The sequence below is a fragment of the Vicugna pacos genome, chromosome 2 (genome assembly GCF_048564905.1).
Source record: "Vicugna pacos chromosome 2, VicPac4, whole genome shotgun sequence".
In the NCBI taxonomy this organism is placed as follows: Eukaryota; Metazoa; Chordata; class Mammalia; order Artiodactyla; family Camelidae; genus Vicugna; species Vicugna pacos.
In genome coordinates this window covers 74,070,659-74,087,456 of record NC_132988.1, presented here as the reverse complement: position 1 = coordinate 74,087,456, position 16,798 = coordinate 74,070,659, and the positions used below count along the sequence as shown (strand labels likewise).

The following is a 16,798-nucleotide window of genomic DNA, read 5'->3' as shown; positions in this document are numbered from 1 at the left end:
TTGCGGTTTTTTTACACATTGAAGGTTTGTGGCAACCCTATGCTATCAATGATGGTTAGAATTTTTTTTAGCAATAAAGTATTTTAAATTAAGGTATGTACATTGTTTTTTAAGACATAAAGCTATTGTGCACTTAATAGACTACAATATAGTGTTAGCATAATTTTTATGTGCACTGAGAAATCAAAACAATTCGTGCGATGTGCTTTACTGTGATGATAACTTTATTGCACTGGTCTGAAACCAAACCCACAACATCTTTAAGGTGTACCTGTACATAGCTACTGATTATAGCTATGAAAAATGCATGTATGTATCCACTGAAAAGATTAAAGTATATGCAGAGTGATATAAATTATTAAAATTTAGTATGTGTTAATGTTTTTGTTTAAAGTTTATTCATTTAATAAGCATATACACAATAAAACTACATGGTAGTCTAAAACAGCTTCCTTAGAACAGACCAGCAAGTTCTTACAACTTTCCCCAGCAGTGCTTCTCCAAGACATCCTGTCATACCAGTCCCTGACGATCCACCTTTTAATCTACAATCAGAAAACTGTTCTTGAGTCCCTATTGTTGTAATCAACTGTATTTGGCATCGTAGAGTATGACAAAATGGTTAAGTATGTGGATTCTGGAATCACACTCTCTAGGTTCCAATCTTGGCTCTATCTTCCAACTTTTGTCATTTTGAGCAAGTGACTCAACCTTTCTGTGGTTCAGATTCTTTATTTGTAAAATGGAGATCACGTTAGTACCTACCCTGGAGGATTATTGCTAATGTTAAATGGCAAAATGCATTCAAAGCAATTAGCACAGTGCCTGTCCCATAATAAGCCCTCGGAACAGTCACCTATTATTAGACACCAAGAAAAGATCACTCACAGAGAACATGTCAATGCCAAGTGCTAGGTAACTGGTAGAAACAATCAGCATACCTAGGAATTACACCGCAGGAGATGCCAAGAGGAAGCTGGTCCTAGAAGGGAAGGAATCTGAACCGGGTTAAAAGGGATGAATGGGTGGGATTTTGACGATGAAAATAAGGTAGCAACTGCTACACGTTTTAGGGTGTGCTTCTTTTGTTCTCTTAGCTTATAGCTTCTGGAGCAGCTGCAGCAAGATGTAGGGCATTGCCCACCCACAGTCCCCACGCGTAGAAGCTGCTCTAAAACAACTGGCTCCCACCTTTTCGGCTTCAAGTCACAGTATCCCGAGAAAGAGAGCTGGTACACCAGCTCATACAGGGCTCCTACTCAGTCCTTAATGATGCTCATTTGGAACTGGTTTTTATTACTCACTGTTGCGGTTTTATCAGCTTATTCCAAAACAAGGATTTTTTGCTCTTTTAATCTGTGCATTTCAACTTTTCCACCACCTTTTTTAGGGTCCTCTTTCAGAAATGATTGACAATAAACGGGGGAAACGGTGGAAAGGACTCAAAAGATTTTACTTTGTTTTTTTAATGCTTTCAAAGAAAAAAATATGAACAGGTTTTCTCACCATTCAACTCAGGTTCAGAGAGCAGACACTTCTGAGACCCAACATCAGAGGGTAATTATAATTGCTCTTTGATGCTCTTCAGTAGACAGAAGAGTGGCAAACCTGAGCCTTCTCAGTGCCCCGTCTGCTTGCCCACAGAGAAAAGAAGGAAGGAAAATAGGAAGGAAGGGAGAAAGGCACCAAGCGGTGCAAAGAAGGGAGAAAGGCACCAAGGGGTGGAAGGAAGGAAGTCCACAATCTGAATATAGGTTGATCATTTCATTTTACCTTTACGGAGTGCCAACAAATTGTCCAACATACTAACATGAGTTCAGGGCTTCCCAAAGATTGTTCTGTAAAGCACTGGTGAGCTCTGTGAGAGGCTATAATAAACCAAAGGGAGGGGTCTGCAATGGAATGTTTGAGACATAATGTCCAGCCTCCTTCATCTCAGAGATTCATAATGCACATCTGCTTATTTATGGTTTTGAGAAATCCTGCAATAAAGGAAGCTGCTCAGCTTTATTTAACTGAGAGTTTCTCAGATTTATTCTGCCAGGAGACTTCTTTGCATACAACACCTACTGACCATTGCTCAGAACTCGAGGACTATGGAATACAATATGAAAATGCTCAAGTAATATTTCTTTACTGATACTTGTCTTATTTTGCTTACATTCTGGCAAAGATTTCCAAAAACAAACCAGCATTTTAAAAATTACTGCATAAACAAATTTTAATCCCCTAGAAGAATTCTACCATCCTAACAAATCAGCTGTTTAAAATTTGGCAGTCTTCACAGACATAGAAAACAAACTTATGGTTACCAAAGGGGAAGGGGGAATGAGATAAACTGGGAGTATGGGATTAACAGGTACATACTACTACATATAAAATCGATAAACAACAAGGATTTACTGCATAGCACAGGGAACTATATTCAATATCTTACAATAAACTATAATGGAAAAGAACAAAAAACACATCTATGAAACAAATCACTTTGCTGTACACCTGAAACGAACACAATATTGTACATCAGCTATACTTCAATCAAAAATAAATAAAAACTTGCAGCCCTCCCTTCTACAACATCACTCTCAGTATTATTTCCTTTTTCTACATAAAAACTAAAAAGTACTGCCTTCCCATTGGCCATTCCACAAAGCCCAAGGCTTTTTTTTTTTGAATGAATCTGCATTTGGATATTTCTCCTTTTCTTTTTAATTCTCACCCTCTTCTATGAACAGGAACAAGGTTTCAGGGGAGAAAGATGAATGGAAGATGCACCCCAGGCTTTGAAATTTGGGGATCACTTTGTTGAGATGTGGGCAAAATATAAAGAACAAAAATATATGAAGAAAAAGTCTGGCTTTCCATGGACTTAACCATGTCTGTTGCAATCTTACCCACTGTCACCTCTCACCCCAGTTCATTTATTTCTGTTGAAAGCCTTCAGCTCTGATCAAAATCTCACAAGCTGTATATTTGCTTTGATAGGCTTGAAGGAAAGAACCCCACACAGATGACATCTCCATATGTGATAACACATTGAGGTTATTGGACCTGTTCCCAGGAAGAGTTTATGCTTGTCTGTGTGATTGATTAGATGTAATTTTCTTTCTTAAACAGCTAAGTGTAATTAAGAGGTCTCTGATGACGATCTTAGGTGTAGCTCAGGTAGAGAACAAATCCTGTGAGTAAATCCTACCACCCTGCAAAGCTCACACAGGAAAGATGGAGCAGAGGGGATGCTTCTCCAGGGCTCCCACTGTGCTAGGACGTCCCAAGGACGATGGAAATACACTCTACTGATGGCACTGCATGGGGTGGATTATCTTCTGCTTTGACTATCTCCAGGGCTCCTCCTAGCGCCTGCCTAAGTTTAGATAAAAGTTACATGAGGTTAACTTATGACCTGACTGAGGCAACACTTCAGCTAAAAATAGAGCTCCAGGACTTTAGGTTTGGGGTAAAATGAAAACAGCAGATGAGCTCACGGAGGCTACAGTCAGAAAGCTGTGTTCACTTAGACCTGCAACCTCCTCCTGGACAGCTAGCCCTGGATGTCCAGTGGTCCAAGAAGCCCAAGCTCAACACAGCACGTTCCTGTTCTGGCCCTTGGTAAGTGGTACTCCCATTCCTCAAATTTACCTGACCAGAAACCTAGAAATCACCCCCGGAAACTCCCTCTCCCTTAGCCAAAGGGCAAGATCACCAACTTCTGCTGCTTCTATTAGGTTGAACCATACGAAATCACCACTATTTCATCTCCCCCTCCCCTTGCCAAATAGCAATCTCACATGGGTCAACCTGAAATGGAGCAGGACTCGATGCGGCCTTCTCAGGATAGACCTGCCCCACCCTCCAGCCCTGCCATGGCCTCCACCTGCCTGTTGTCTGTAGAAAAACTTTAGTCAAAGAATAAGTTTAGAAGGGAAAAAATGCAAAAGCAAAAGAAAGCAGTCAAACAAGACCAAATAATAGTAGTTTAGTCATTAAACAAAGTCAAGGACCTTTAGTTCCTCCTCAAGGGCTATAGATAATACTCTGAGCCGTATCCTTTGAGCTGCCCTGTAGGTACCGAAACCCCACCAGGTGGAAGAAGTTAACTACACGATGACCAGACCGTGGCCACGACACAAGCTGCCACAATTCCGAGAACTGGCCTCATAGAAATGGGAACAAACTGACCCTGAAACTGAAGATTATCTGTACTTAAAACAATCAAGATGATGCTGACCAGACCACTGCATGACTAATGTGCAAGACGACTGTCAGAGCTGACTGTGCTGATCAGCATGTAGCTGCTCCTTCTGTCTATACACCCTGAAACTCCCCTTTAAAAGCTCATGCCCATTGATCGGTGCAGGGGGAGGCAGCGGTTGAGGGTGGAGCTGGTGGGAATTGATCTTTGGACAAGAGTTCCCCTCCTCCCTGCTTCCTTTGCTCCTGGATGCTCCTCTGCAGAATACAGCAAACTTTCCTTTCTACTCACATGTGCCTCTCTTTGTATTGGCTTTCAAATAGCAAGCAGCTGGACCTGTGTTTCGGTAACAAATCTGATACATAATGAATACTTAGTGAAGCCATGCCCCCCTCTCTGCATCCCCTCAGCAGTTTCCTTATCAAAGGGCTTCATCTTTCATCTGGACACCGACAACCCCCTCCTAAAGGTCTTTCTGCCCCCAGTCTTGTCTTCTTCTGCCCAGTCTTCCACAGATCTTTTTGCAGAAATGTCATCATGATGCTTTTCTCTTTGAAAACCTTCAAGAGATGCCTACAGCCTGGATAACAAAGCATGCTCTCCTAAACAGAGCATACAAAGGCCTTCATGACCTGCCCCTCTTCCTTCTGCTTCAGGTCCCAGCGCTCCCAGACTAGGGCTGCCTTCTACTTAACTCTTCGCCAGTGCCTGAGCAGAAAATATTCTTTGGCTTGTTTTCTGGAATGCTCTCACCTCTAAATTTCCAAACCCCTCTAACTCTTCCCTGTGTTTCCAAATCATCCCAGTTATGACCTGTTCCAGAAAGCCTTCACTACCCACTAAACACACACACATACATGTTCTATCTAGCCTGGGTTAGGGTGCTGTCCCACAGGCTCATCTCATATCCACAGCAATATCATACCCAACACATACCTCCTTCCGTTACTGCATGATACATTTTTTTAATGCAAGCACTGTATCTTATTTCTCCGGGCATTCCCAGAGACTAGCACAGGGCCTAGTATGAAGTGTGTGCCTAATAAATGTTTGATGAAGCCATAAATGAATGAATGCATTACAGTGCTACAAAGAGAATTGGGAGGGGTTTGGAAAGGGCATATATTTATTGAAAAAGTAAACTTTGAGTCAGTGCACTTCTCTGAAAGATCAACAACTGAAATGATTGGCCAAATTTTTCTGTAACAAATATTGATACACCATTCTCCAGTCAATGAAGGATTTCCAAGCACCGGACAATGGGTTACCTTACTTAAAGCCTTCATTTAATATACCTAAACTCAGGACAGCCAACGTTTGTCCCTTCTAGCTTATTTTAGTGAGACTTGCTCTTCTAGGACTGGGGACTTATCAATTAGCCTAGTCCCATGATTCTTTATTCCAGTGATCTCTTATAAGCCTTAAAAATTAATGCAACTCCTAATCACCTAATTTACCATCAAAGAGGGCTCTGGACATTGGAGAGAACAGAGCTGATTAAAAATTAAATTTTTCCAATCTCCTTATATAAACATTTATTTATAAAATCTGCCCCAGCATAAAATTTTTAGGGTCCACTTACAGAATATGTTGGAAATAGAAAAGCCATTATGAAGGATCAACTTTCTAATGCCCCTCTAACTGTAATCTCTCCTGACTCCAATCCATCTTCCACGCAGCTTGCAGATTTCCTGCTTGTGACATAGTCTTAGTCAATCACAGTTCTCCCCAAAACTCTCATGGCCCTATTGGCCACAAGATTCAGTCCAGAGTTTTCAACCCAGAACTTTGGGTTCCCTATACCCTGATTCCAATCATTTCATCTAATACGCCTTAATTCAAACCATGCCTTCAGCCAAACCATGCCCTTGGACCACTCTCACTAGCCATGAATGGCCCACGTGTTCTCCCCCTGGGTCTGTCTCCTGCTAGAATCCACCTGACCTCTCTAACAGAATCCTAGCTATTCTTCAGGAAAAACTTTAGGTCCCACCTCCTCCACAACACTTTCCATACCTTTCACTTCTCCCTCCTCTGAACTCCTGCAGCCCATGCGGACTGTTGGTGTTATTATCCATAACTTGCTTTGTACTATTTGTTAACTGCACTTGTGTCTTTGGTTCACCTCCTTAAGTAGAAGGAAACTCTGTGTCCCCTTCAAACAGCAACTCAGCACCTGTACTCAGTCGGTTCTCAATATATACCCACTAATGAGCTCTAACCACGTCAGGAACCTTAGTTCTCACTGCAGCTGCTCCTTCGTATCCTAAAGTAAGAATGAGCAGCGGAGCTCAAGCTTAGCAACTATTCACCAGTCAGACCCTGCCACTGCCGGATTCCCCTTCAAGAGTAGGTGCTAACGCCTCCCACTTGCCCACTTCCCCGGTCAGTTCTGACTACAACTGGCGGGACTAGCGATCGGCTCACACCCTACAGCTGTCGGGTATCTCATTAGTCTGGACTCTCCAAGCTTCTACTTTCCATTGTTCCTAAAATGCTTTGCGGTCTCTATGATTTGGTTTTGTCCTGAATCCCAGCATTTTTTGGCTGCAGCCCTGCTCTCGACAGTTCAGCTTCCTAGAGTATAGACCTGGGACCCCAATGTCTAGTCTCCAGCTAAGGTCATGTGCGAAAAGAATGGATCACCCAGACCATGGTGCCCCAGCTACACCTGAAGCGCTACCATTGGCTTGCTGTGCCCACACCCACCAAACTGGATGGCTGAGACAGCAGTGTTGGCCCAGATGGCATGTGCCTGCTGGATACTATGATCTAGACAACTGGCCACACCTCCTCCCTACAGCCAGGTCATCCCTCCAGCATGCATCTAACCAGATCCAGCCAGATTCCCAGCTCTCCCTCTTGCCTCCCAGTCAAGCCCTTCAGAGCTGTGACAACAGCTTCTCCAGGCAAAGCTCTTCAAGTTTCTCCTACAATTTGGAGAAGTAGGTAGGGGTATATAATAACCCACTAGATTGTCAGCTCCTCTCTCCAGACTGTAAGCTTTTTAAGGGCAGAGTCATTGTTTTATTTGTCACTATTTTTTTTTTTTGTATTACGAGCATCTGACCATTAGCAGACACTCAAAGATACCTGTTGCATGAATAGATGGCTGAAGACAAACACTGCATGGCTCCTTCATCATCTTCCAAATTCCAGGCTATTTTCCTAATTCATTTCTTTTTGAGATCTGAGTTCTAAACTGAGGAGGAAAAAGCCCATCTCCTGAAGCCACTGATCTACTTCTCGGTAAACCTCCCTAAATGTTTGTGCCTGGTACTGATGTCAAAGGTTCTCCACCACAGGAGACAGTCTTCAGAGTGACTCTTTTGAAAATACTTCTTGTTGTCTTCAGCTGAAGGACACCACAGGGCCAGAAGGCACTGTTATCACGACTTTAATCTCCACTAATATGAGGTTCTAAGTCTTTTCAGGAATTGCAAGAGTGTTATTAGAAGATTCTACTTGAAACCACACATATTTACTAAATATCTGATAGGAAGCAGTGAAGCGAATTTCCAGGCAGGAGACCAATGACTCCCACAAGAGAGCTCTTAATCTGATGACAAAGGACAAGCACAGGAGCCCTCAGAGGCCGGGCAAGAAGAACGTGAGCGGATGGCGGTTGATTCCTGAGACTGAGAAGGGGTCACACTCACCGGCACAGTAGCCCACGAGGTTGAGGAACTGCTCCTCCTGACAGCTGGTCCTGCAGCTCCCGCCGGCCAGAGTGCCGTGAGGGTGGCAGGAGATGCAGTCAGATCCCGACGGGCCGTGGCACTGCCTGCAGGTTGGGTAGCATTCTGGGGGGCAAAACGAGAACCAAGATTGGAATTAGCAGCTCAGCATGTAAATACATGAAGTGTTTCATTGACTCCACAGATTACTTTAAGAGCAGACTTCAAACACTCATCATCTTTTGAAGACTCCTGAGTAAGCCTGACATAGCCTTAGGCCTGACTGCAGGACGGCCTCTCTGATGTTAGTGAAAACACGGTCCGGAACAGAACATGGAAGCTAGAAGCATCAGAATTAGAGGAACCGACTGCATGGGCTGACCATCCCCACCTATGCAAGTAAGGAAGTTCACATCAAAATCACAGAGCAGAAGAGCACGTGGTAGGGCTCTCCCTCTCTAAAATACAGCGATTCCAAGAGCGGGACAGGGAGACGGGGGAGATGCTTTGCTTCTCAGAAATTCCTGGCAGGCCCAGGGGGAACCGGACACAGCAGAGGAAATGGAAACTTCTCGCTAGAGTCAGATGCCAGCAGGGCTCTCCCTGAGGCCACAACTTGGATGCTGGTTTTAGCAGCGACACTTAATTAAAATACAAAGAACCGAAAAAGCCCTCCTTCTGGAGGTTATCAGGAGCTGTGTTTGAAATTCAATTCCTTAGACAACACTGCATCCAAGCTATGTTTTCCCCCAGAAAAACGACCAAATTACTCAGAAGTCCTACACTGAAATGAGCCGTGAGTCACAGTGGGGGCAGGCGAGAAAGACAAGGGTGGACGGCAGAGAGGAACGGGAGGCTATGGCTGCAGCGACACTTGTGCCGCAGGGCAGGAGGCAGCGGCAGGCGCAGGGAAGGAGATTTAAGGATTTCTCTGCCAAGGATGACGAGGTCTAAGCATGTCTGATTCCATGAGGAGGGGAAGGGAGGGACCAGAGCTGGGTAGAGCTTGCTGGCAAGAACTGATGACAAAGAATTCCCTTCTGGCACAGAGCTGGTGGGAAGGAAAGGCAGGATTTCGAGTAAAGTCAACTGCTTCTCACTTCTGCTGGCGGGAGGCCAAGAGAAGATAAGGCGTTATATTAAAAAAAAAAAAAGAGAGAGAGCAAGAAAGTGAACTGATTAGAAGGCTAGCAGGAACCCCTCCTACGTTCCTGAGGCTCTTAACTTTGCAAACGCCTGTCCAAAAGATACTGGCATCCTCGGGATGGTCCCACCGCCCAGTGCTTTCCTCCCTGCCAGAATATTTCCAGTGACCTTGGCGCCCTGCCGCTTGAGGTACCACCCATCTGCTGGCTTCACAAAGGTAGAGGCATGGACAGAGGAGAGTCAGAGCTTACTCAGACTTTTCTCCCTGAAACAGTTTTCCATACACAAAAACCAACTGGGGGAGGGTGAGAGCACATACGACAGAGCCCTGTTTTCCAGGACAACCCCAGTGACAGAGAAACCAGGAATGCTCCCCACTGAGCTTGAGTGAGTGTTTCAAGTAAAGCAACCCATGAGGGACCTACAGAGATTAAAAGGCCACTTGGAAGAAGAAAATTCCAGGAAAAATATAATATTGCTCTTCCATTGCCCAAATTTGTGTTCACGTTAAATTCCCTCTTTGGAGTTTGAGGCTAGATGAATCTAACAAGTCTTCATTCATTTCAAAAATAGTTTCTACATTTATGACATGTTTTCCAACTCCAGAAATACATGTCAAACCATTTCTTAACAAGGGGCTTCTTCCTATAAGCTGGCCTCAACAGTCTGTTTTTAGAAACAAAACCGTGATCATGATAGACTGTGTTTTGTCTTTTCCTTTTTTTCTGTAGATATGAGAAAACACAGTGCTACAATGACGTGCTCAAATTTTAGTCTTTTGTCAATTCCAATAAAACCCTGTACTAATCTGAACTAGTAATTTCTAGAATCTCTGTCACTGAACTACAAAGGTGCTCTTAAAAACATACTGGACTGACATGTCAAGGAAAGGAAGAAATACCTCTCTCTCCTTTTGCTCTATTGGGCTGTACCCAGGGGAAGTGAGGCTGAGAATGGCAGAGGCCACGCCAGATGCCTGATCCCTCACAAATACACTAGGCCCTGCAGTAGCTCAGCTGCGTGACGATCACCGTCAAATCCGTCCTGCGCTGTACACGTAGTTCAAGACGATTCTAACTTTTCACTTCATCCATACTGCCATATCGGAAGAACAGAATTTCACTTGCTCCCTCACTCTGTCCTTTTACTTCTACAAGTTCAAGACAAGGATTTACAGCCCAGCCCTAGACCGCTGGTATGACAGGGTTTCTAATTACGGAGGCTGGCTGCATTATGAAGACAAAACACGGGCACAGGGCATGTGCGCTGGCGCATTACACACTCACCTGTACAACTGCCTTCCTGGTTAAAGTATCCATCTGGGCACTGGGGGAGGCACTGCCCATCCAACAGCACATGGGAAGACCTGCAGGCCGTGCAGTTATGGGAGCTCTTCCCTACACACCCCAAACAGGATTGGTGGCACTCTGGAAGAAAGAGAAAGCAGAGGGCACAATCAGGAAAGCCACCATTCAACAACTGCAGTAGCTCCATCTCTCCCGTGGACATTCCCGCATGGGCGTAAGTTCTGCACATTTGCTCAGTTTTCCCAAGGCCAGGGCACACATCTCACATACTTCTCCCTCAAGGACATGTCCTACACAGCAGGCATCTGCAGAACCCAGATTAAGTAAGGCATAAATGCTGCAAAACAGAAATAATCCTTTGCAGAATCATCCATTTCTTTCTTCCCATGTTCCCATTCTCGGAGAATGTCAAATAAAGAACAAGAAGCCATAAAACAGGTCTCTTTCCCTCAAGAGAGCCCCCCCCCACCATCACGGTCGATGTGCGCTGATCAGGCTGCTCAGGTTAAAGAGAAAGGTGATGGAAGCCCTATTTATTGATTCCACAAAGGTTTATACGGTGCCCACTCTCTGATGGAGACCGGACATACACAGGTGAGAACTGTCGAACATTTTGAGCTTCTCAAATTAGCTGCATCCACAGACACACAAGCAAGGGTAACAAACTACCTTTCCAATGGCAACTGTCTCCTGATCTGTTGGCTTCACCACACTTGAATAATCTTAACACCTACCATTTGAAATAGCCAGTCATTCACCTCCATTCATTCATTCCTTCATATGTTACTGAGCCTCAGGTAGGTCTAGGTGCTGCGGAAACAACCATGAGCAAGACAATGACCTGGTTCGTACCCATGTGGATGACCCCATGCATTTCAGGCCACCTTCTGTCCAATGCACAAGCTCCACTGACCGCAGAGGCACCACTCTCAGCCTCCTCTTCCCTTCCTCTGACCCTTCCATCAAATACCCAGAGGACTTAGAGACCAGCAGCTTAGAAGAACCAGATGGGATTTTCCATCACTGAGGTCTCCATTTCCACCAACCCTCAACAGAAATGTAAATTTCAACCTGGGATTTATGTGGGGCTGACATAAGCTAGGATGTCCTGCTCCAGCAGTACTGGTTGTTGAAGTACTGGTTAAACTCCTGGTATATAGCTGGTGTCTGACTGCTGTCCCAAACTCTCCCTGCAGCCCTGGCTGCACCCTAGTACCCTGCCTTATCCATAACCCAGCACCTAAAGGTTTAACACCTCTACCAGGAAGCCTCCAGGACCCTGCTCCTGAGCTAAGGCCAGTACCCACTTGGATCGGGCCTCACTGCAGTACACCCTACCTTACTGGTTGATAAATATTTTGATCATCATCCCAGGATACGCCATAGAGCTCTATATCTATTTCACAGTACTTATTCCTCTATGAAAAACAGAACCAGAGCTCCAAGTTCTAAAATAATTCCCCCTCCTTTCCTTTTTTTTTTAGATTGCCTTGTTAACAGCTCTGTTCGCACAAGTCACAGGAATTTTTTCCCAAGTATTTTCAGAATCACTGAGAAAACATTTCCTCTCTTTGAGAAACAAAATAGAATAGGTGAACAAATATTATTATAAAAGAAGGGTACACATTATCTCATTATTCAAAGCAAGTTTAACACAAAATGAAACAGCATGTACTAGAAAGTCAGGTGGCAATATTTCAAAAAACAGCTAAATTATATTGTCAACACAGGGCTTTCCAGCATGATTTGGGGAAGCAACATACTTCTACATACTTCAATATATTTATGATAATACCAATGTGTTCCTATCAGACTTTACAAGACTGTTAAAATCCCTAGCTCTTCCTGTTACACCTCCCTGATAAATAGGAAATCAAAGCGTATCACTGTGGAATTGAAAGCCGGGAGAAGATGAATAAATGCATTGTGGGCACACAACTTACTTTATTTCATTCCATTTGGTCACAAAATCAATGTGATAACCTGACTCAGTGTGAATAAAGGTTATTATTGAATTACAGAAAACAAGAAAGCAATGAGGACAAATGAGTTGAAAGGTTGTTCGGCCAAGAATTCCAGGAGAAAGTCCCTTTGCCACCCACTAGCTTTTAGAAATGAGCCTCACTGAACATCTCCACGACAGATTTCAGAATGGCCTTCATTGGAAACATAGTATAAGAACCAAGTAGATACTGAGCTAGCTAGTGGCCCTGTGGTACAGAGGAAAAGGATATGTTGGGTGACCATCCTCTGTAAGCACTTTTTTCTCTGTAATTCTCTATGTCTGTAACTACAGGCATCTGCATCTTTAAAACACACACATGAAACTTCAATTCTGTGCTGATTTTGTCTACACTATTTCAGTGACTTTTTTGAGGGTCTGTCATTCTATGGAAGCTGATTTCACAGCAGAAGTTCTGGTTTGAAGTCTAAGATCCTTCAAGGAAGACTAACTCCATTACAGGGCATATATGGAAGAGATTTGAAATAAAAAGTCCTATGAATAATTTCTCCACGTAATACTATGTTTTTAGAGAGTGGTTTTCCAGTTGATGGCTGAGTATATTTCTGAAAAAGCATAACTGAGCTGCTTAAGCACTAAAAGTGCCAGCACTAAAAGTGTCCTTAGATGGTTGTAAATTCCAGTCAACCTGACTCCAGTAAAAATTTTACCTAAAACAATTAAAACAGATCATTTTTTTGTTCATTCTATTTTCTATTTAAATTTCAGGTGATGAACACTACTACTTCTTTTTTCTTTTTAATAACACAAAAAGTGGGCCAGCATCCCTATCTTCATATCATGTAAAAATTCCTGGCTTTTCATGTCAAAACAATTTTTGAGGTAGACGTCTCCTGAATTATGATGTAAACATCAAAATCCTCCTCTAGGACATGCAGTTGGGATAGTGTGATAAAGGATGAGCACTGAAATGAATGAAGTTAAATAAAATCACTCCCCTCCTTTTGCTCACCCTTCTTTTCCTTCTTTTCTTTTCTCTCTCTTTTCTTTTCTTTTTTTTTCCTTTTCTTTTCTTTTCTTTTCTTTTCTTCTCTCTCTCTCTCTCCCGGCCCTCTCCCCCTTCTCTTTCTCTTTTTTTTAATGAAAATGATTTAATTTACCTCCCCACCTGCTACTAGATTCGGAACCCTTTAAGAGTAAAAAATCTCACCTTCTCCATCTCTGTGATTCCCACAGTATCTGTCATAGTCCCTGTCCCTGGCATGTCACACGTTCTCAATAAATGAGTTTCTGCTAACTGAATGGGGGCGGGGGGCAGGTAGGAGGGTCAGTGGGTGGGTGGGTGGATGGAAACACTGACAGCACACTTCTAGGTAGGTCTCCTTTCTCTTTGATCATTTCTTTTCAGCCCTTCTCTGTTCATGTCATGAATGGAGGAGCTTCCCCAAATTGCACCCTCTGCTCTTCCTCTTCTCACTCTTGGGCAAACTTAGTCATAGCATTAATGATGACCTCCATGCAGGAGAGTCTACAGCTCTGACTTTTACCCTGAATCCTAATCACACAAACCTAACCATCTCGAGGATATCTCTATTTGGTGTTTCATTGGTATCTCATATTCCTAATTCCCCCAGTACCACCATTATCCACTCCCAAGCTCAGCTGCTGCCTACTTACTGTAAATTATGACATCACATTCCTTCCGTCCAAACTGTATTCAGTGTCCACCCCCAACCTCACATCCTACCGCCAACCTGGTCCTTCTTTTGTATTCCCTGGCTCACCTGTTACCTCACCATTCACCAAGTCACTCATGGCAAAAACCCTAGACTTCCATTTTTCCATCACCACAACACATCTAAGATAAGCTGATTTTTACTTCTTAAATCTCTGTCAAATCTATCTCAATTTAACTGTCCCTGTGATCTTTCCTGCAGACCTTTGACATCACCCATGATGTGGGTTAGTGCAACAGCTTCCTGGCCAGCCCCACTCCGTTTCTCCCCACTTACCTGCCACACAACCACCAGATAGATCGCTACAAAATGCAAACTGACCAACTTATTCTACTTAAAATCTTTTAATGGTTCTCCAAAACCAATAGTGTCAACTTGAAACTCCTTAGCACAGTGCACACCAGCACTTCATGACATGACTCACCCCCATGTCTCCAGTATCACTCCCTACAATTCACTGTTTTGGACTTTATATCACAGGAATACCAAATGCATGGTACTTCTCCAAACATGCCATGCCTTTGCACTTGCTGCTTCCCTGTCCCGGAATGCCCGTTTCCACCTTCTTGCTTGGTGAGCTCCCACTGACCTTCAACAGCATGATGGTGTAGCTTTCCCCCTGCACATTTCTCCGCATACCCTCTCCCCAGACAGTCAGTCTCCTTTGCACTCTTCTTGCATCTTGTGTCTACTGTCATTACAACATGCATCATGTTCTTTCAATCACTTGTTCAGATGTCAGATTCCCCTACACATTTCTCCGCATACCCTCTCCCCAGACAGTCAGTCTCCTTTGCACTCTTCTTGCATCTTGTGTCTACTGTCATTACAACATGCATCATGTTCTTTCAATCACTTGTTCAGATGTCAGACTCCCCTACATCATCACGCTTTCCTGAAGGCATGGTCTATATCTTTTTCATCTTTCTATTCCCAAAGCCTAGCACACCCAAGCTATCAAAGCAAGAAGGGGAAAGTGAAGAAGACTGAACATTTCCAGAAGGCATGCATTTGTACAACTTATGTCAGCACTCTAGGGACTACATTAAGGAATGTTGCCTAATAGAAATGCCAAGTATCTTATTCAATTAATGCAAGGGAATCCCAACTTCATAAATAGTAACGTACTCAAACAGAGGATGCCGACTCCTGCCCATTTATTTCTTTAATTAAAATTCTGTGCCTTAAGGCCTTTGGTGAATTTTAGGAACAACTACATAGATCAAAATACCACAATATACTTTATTTCTTCCTATTCACCTAAAGCAAGTTCATTAATTAACCGAATTTCTCATTTAAAAAAGGGAATTTCTCATTTAAAAAAGAAACTGTCATTCTGGTCCAAGATGGCAACATAGGAGGCTCCTGAGTTCACTTTGTCCCACAATCACACCAAATCTACAGCTATACATCGTACGGTTCCCTCTGAAAGGAATCCAGAAATTGGCTGAGTGACTCCTACAGGTTAAGTAAGTTTGAAAAAAAAGAAAAAAAAAACATCAAAATGGACAGGAAAGGCTGAGACAATCTTGCCACAAACCCTACCCCTGGAACAGCAACATACAGTCAGGTGGGAACTCACAATGCCCCGCTTCTCCCCAAGGAGTGAAGGATTTGAATCTAACATCTAGAACCCTAAATTTAGGACTTCTGTCTTGGAAATGGGCCCCCAAAACTCTAAGCCAATGAAGCAAAAATTCAAAGCCAGTGGGGCTTGACTCCAGAAGACCTGTAGGACTAGAGCATACAAAGACATAGCTCTTCACAGGCTCTCTAAGATTTGTGGTGGTTATCGCCCAGGGCTCGGCGCAGAGGCATCGGTCAGAAACGCCCATCTCCCAGTCTTTTCCTGAAAGAAACATATTTGCCTATATGAAAAGCTGCAGCCTGAGGGTCAGGCTTCTGCTTTTACACACACATAGAGGCTGAGTGCCTGCTAGCCTTTTCTGAGACCTGGGAGGTGGGAGGATACCGTCTGGTGCCCTGGCTTTTTCCGCTGCTGCCCAGAGGACACACCCCTAGATGACTATGGTGATTAAGCAGGGTTTGAGTCTGTGGGTTCTGTGGGATTGTAGCAAACAGTGGAACAGTTCTTAACCAGCTGTCACCCCAGGGCTCAGCGCAGAGGGCGTGGACAGGAACACCCATCTCCCAGTCTTTCTCTGAAGAGGTTCACTTGCACACTTTAGAAGCTGCTGCCTGAGGGTCTGGCTCCAATCAGCCAACATCTAGGTGCTGACTAAGATCCTCCCCTTTGGGATGGGGTCTTGGCACACCCTCAACTACTGGGAGCCACTGAGAACAAAGGATGTGGCTTGGATAATCACAAATGTTGCAGAGACAACCAAGAGCAAGAGCTGGGGTGAATATTGACGTACCGACAACAGATGGGTGATTGCTGGGGGGTGGGTGGGAATAAGAGGAGGGGAAATGAGTGAAGTGGTCAAAATGCACAAAATTCTAGTTATGAGATAAGTTTGGGGGGAATGTAATATACAGCATGGTGACCATAGTCAACAATACTGTACTGTTTATTTGAAAGTTGCTAAGAGAGTACATCTTAAAAGTTCTCAACACAGGAAAAAAATTGCAACTCTGTGAGGTGAAGGATGTCAACTAAACTTAATGTGGGAATCATTTTGCAATATAAATATATCAAATCATTATGTTGTATGCCTTAAACTAATACAATGTGATATGTCAATTATATCTCAATAAAACTGGAAAAAAGATAATAAATCTGTATTGATTTTGTGCAATTTTGCCCTATGAAGTAA

General features: G+C 43.5%; 1 protein-coding gene across 1 annotated transcript in view; it reads right to left on the bottom strand.

Annotated features, from left to right (window-relative positions):
• Nucleotides 1-16,798, bottom strand: part of FRAS1 (Fraser extracellular matrix complex subunit 1) — a 398,805-nt gene that overhangs the window by 161,676 nt on the left and 220,331 nt on the right. The window contains exons 19-20 of the mRNA XM_006198228.4: nucleotides 10,302-10,442; nucleotides 7,852-7,995 (exon numbers count right to left, since the gene is read on the bottom strand). Coding sequence (XP_006198290.1) covers nucleotides 7,852-7,995; nucleotides 10,302-10,442 — 285 coding nt within the window. The remainder of the gene's footprint in view (nucleotides 1-7,851; nucleotides 7,996-10,301; nucleotides 10,443-16,798) is intronic.